Here is a 3841-nt window from a genome sequence, read left to right as displayed (position 1 = left end):
ACAACAGAGGAAGGCCCGCATACCACAAAAAAAAAAAAAAACAAAAAAAAAACAAAGGAGTACTGTGGACTTTTTTTATCTGCTGGGGTCCTGGAAGCAATTCCCCCTCAGAAGCTGAGGGACAGCGGTGTTCACTATAGCATGAAAAATTCCATATTTGATTCTTAGGTGAAAGGAAATAGGTCTGACTTGTCATTAAGTGGATGCCATAAACATAACTGATACATGTGACTATATTTTGTATGATTAAGTCCTCACTAAGGTCCGGTATTTTTCAGTGCTGACACCCAAAAAATATTTTTTTATTGCTCATGTTTTTAACCCCACTAATAAGTATATTTTTGTTGAGAGTATAAATTAAAACGTTCATGGGAATTCCCTGGCAGTCCAGAGGTTAGGACTCCACACTTCCGCTGCTGGGGGCCCGCGGTTCGATCCCTGGTCAGGGAACTAAGATCCCTCAAGCTGCGCAGCGAGGCCAAAAAAAAAAAACAAGATTCGTTCTTTGGTGAACGCACAAGTGTCTTCATGAGCTAATATTATTCTTTTCCATTTTATTCTCTATTTTCTCAAGTGGTATTTCACATTCAGTGACTTCAGATTTGCAGACCATTGAACAGGAAACGCCAATCACAGCAAAACCAAGAAAAAAGTATAGTGATGACAGCGATGACTCGTATTTTACTTCCAGCTCAAGGTAACCTGTTAAAAATCATCTTTAAAGTGTCTTTTTGAAAAGCAGTGGTCACTATGGACTCACGAGTTTATTTGCATTAGGAACAAATACAAATCACTTTACTTCGTTGTTTTTAAAAGCTTTGGCTGGAGTCAAGGATGTCCTTCGGAAAAAAATTGGGGTAACCCTCTTTAGTGGATGATGTTTGCTAATATTGAAATGTTTGCTAATAAAGTCTGCAACCTGGAGTTGAAATTAGAGGTGGGAAAGTTGTGTTTATCTAAAATGTGAAATTGGAGAAATAGGCAAAATCCCAAAGGTCTATGTTAAGTTGTTTAGTCTTATTCCAACAGTTGGAATATTTCACAGCTGCACCTTCAGCAGCTTCTTTTGTTTTCAGAATACCAGCTTCTGGAGTCTCCAGTTGGCAGGATAGAATATTAAATAAATGCTCTTTGTGTGTGCATATTTATGAATGTAAAACACTGTTGCTTTCAGAGGGGTGTCCCAGGATATGGCCTAGGCCCCGTCCTTCAGCGCTCCCCATCCAACGGGGACAAGCTGCCTAACTCCAGTGTGAAGCTGACCATGGAGAGGCCATGGTTCAGGTTCAAGCCGCCTGCAGAGGCCGAAAACAAGTTTAACTTGAATTGACTCACTCTGTGCGGTTCCTCCAAGAACCTGTTCAGCACAGGGAGAGGCCTGCTTCACAGGCACCAAGTAAACTTGGGATATCGGGAGGTGGGCACCAGCTGGGAAGCTGGGCGACCTGGACTTGAACCCTGGCCCTGCCACTTACGGACTGTGTGACCTGGGCCGAGCTGTGTAACCTCTCTGTGCTACAGCTTCTTCATCTGTAAGTTAGGGACACCCGCAGTACCAACCTTTCAGGGTGTGCAAGGGTTAAATGGGTTAACACGGAGCACTGGGAACAGTGCTGTCAGGTTTAGCTGCTGTTATTACATAGAAACTCAGTTCAGGAGACGTGTGACTCAGTCTAAATGTTTAATTATTATTGTTAGATACTTAAATTAACCGCATTGAGGGCCACCTGCAAGTTTGGAGTTTGGGGAAGTTGAATGTGTGCCCGTCAGTAATGGGCGGTCTTTACCAGGAGACGCCATCACTCACTCACATCTCAGAGGGCATTACTGTTGTCTGGCAATTATACAGGCTTGCAGCGTTTTCATATACATAGCAGATATAAATATATGTTAACTAATTAGAATCTAGTCCTGAAATTCTGTATTCTCCTATCCAAGTTCGTAGGTAAGGAATTGTAATACAGAGAACTATCTTTAAATCCTTCTCCTAGCATAGCTTCAAATTACTTCAAGTCCAGATATTTTACCCAAAAAAAAGTTAGTAGTTTAGAGGCGTTCCCTGTCAGTGCTTTCAGAGACAGGGATGGTTTGAGGTTTGCTGCTTGTGAGTAACCTGTATAACATACTGGGTTTCAGGTTACTTAGAGGTAGCTTCCAAATCATGCCTTTTAAAGTATTTAAATACATTTTCTACAGGCTAAAATTAAATGTCTAACTTGATTTGAAGGCTGCATGTGTGTCAGGTGACTTCAGATGTGCACACTAGATGAGAGGATGTGTCCAGGTCAAGAAAACTCCCAGTGGCGCAGGGTCTACACTCGCCTGCTTGGCTTCTCCACAAAGCCTTTTTGATTATTTCACTGCCCACTACAGCTCCTGCAGAGGAGAGCAGAGGCAAGTGAAGGAAGTAGGTTTCCAGCTCCATGAGTGGTGCCGCTGGGTCACAGGGTTGGGAGGAGAGGTGGCTGCGGGTGAGGACGGGCCCTGGGGGTCAGCTGGGGAGCCTTGCCCACCCCAGGCCACCGCCGGGCTCCTGTGGGGCTTCCTCTCCCTAAAGAGGGAGCTTTAGGAATCCTGTTGGCCTCCCTCTGCGAAAGCTTAGTCAAAAGACTTAGCCCTAAAGGCCTTCGTTGCTATGGAACAATTATTTATGGTTTGAAACCGCGGAGCAGATGGCGTTTTTATGTGGACCGCACTTGCTGGATTCCTGCCAGAGACCTTGGTGTGTTGTGTATCATCACCAGCAGGTTGTCTAATGGGAACGTACACGCCTCTGCTGGTCCTCCTTGTGGTAGCCACTATTGGTAGAACAGTACTTACTTTGGCAAACGAAGTCAAATAAACATGGACTCTCGGAAAGCAGGCATATTCCATGAAGAGCTCTCATTGCTTCCAAATAATTCATTAGCCCATTAGAACTTGAATATTATGAATTATGAAAGAGTAATGTTTCTATTAAAAATAAGACCAACCATATCTTGGGGGTTTTGTTTTTTTTGGTTGTTTGTTTTTTTGAGTTCCATTATTTCCAGGATATAAACAATGTAATTATATATTGAGTACCAAATAATGAAACTAGAACAACTTGTTCAGCCTTATAAAGCCAGTGTGGCCTTCAGTGGAAAAGACGGTTGTCCATAGCTGTAAATCAGGTATGTGCTATTAGGGCGCTCTTATCAAGGGACTGTAAGGAATGTTTTCAGGTTGGGTGAAGACAGACTGGGAGGGCGAAAATAAAAATGAAATGTATTAAGAACAAGGATCTAGATATCAAAACACTAGAGAGTCAATAAAGATTTGGAGATCCAGGGCAGCTGTTGTGTTTCCGAGGAAAGGCAGGTGCCCCACGGCCATTGGTGGATGCCCATCCTCCACCGCATCCTCCCTGGTGCATCTGGAGGCCCTCCCGCACTGTGTACACCGAGTAGGCGCACAGGGAGCCTCGCTGGTGAATGGTGGGACGGGCACCCTCCCCGCCGCAGTGCAGAGAATACAACGTAACGGGCTCCTCCTAATCAGTAGGACCCTAGCAGAATGGCTTTCTCTCTCCTTCTGATTTTTGAATTGTCCAGGCATTAAAAAAAAAAAAATCCGATGGCCCTACGTTCCAGGATAAGCACTTTGGCTTATCAGAATGAAGACTATTCCCTTAGAGTGATACTAAATTCAAAAAGTCCTGAGTACCAGTGCCTCAGAGTTGTGAAGAGCCTGGAAGTTCCACCCACCTCCATCCAGTGCTCACCCCGACCCCACCCCAGAGCCCTCCAGGGGACGCTGCAGCCCCTCAGCACTCCCCCTCCTCCCCCTCCCCACTCCCCTCCCCTCCCCTCCCTCCTCCCCT

General features: G+C 44.9%; 1 protein-coding gene across 2 annotated transcripts in view; it reads left to right on the top strand.

The window, feature by feature from the left end:
- The window catches only part of ARFGAP3 (ARF GTPase activating protein 3), a 56908-nt gene that overhangs the window by 19129 nt on the left and 33938 nt on the right, over positions 1-3841 (top strand). For both annotated transcript variants that reach the window (XM_028490692.2, XM_028490693.2), the window contains exon 9: positions 575-697. In XM_028490692.2, the coding sequence (XP_028346493.1) occupies positions 575-697 (123 nt within the window). The remainder of the gene's footprint in view (positions 1-574; positions 698-3841) is intronic.

The sequence above is a fragment of the Physeter macrocephalus genome, chromosome 6, assembly GCF_002837175.3.
Source record: "Physeter macrocephalus isolate SW-GA chromosome 6, ASM283717v5, whole genome shotgun sequence".
Taxonomy (NCBI): Eukaryota; Metazoa; Chordata; class Mammalia; order Artiodactyla; family Physeteridae; genus Physeter; species Physeter macrocephalus.
This window is presented reverse-complemented; position numbering and strand designations above follow the sequence as displayed.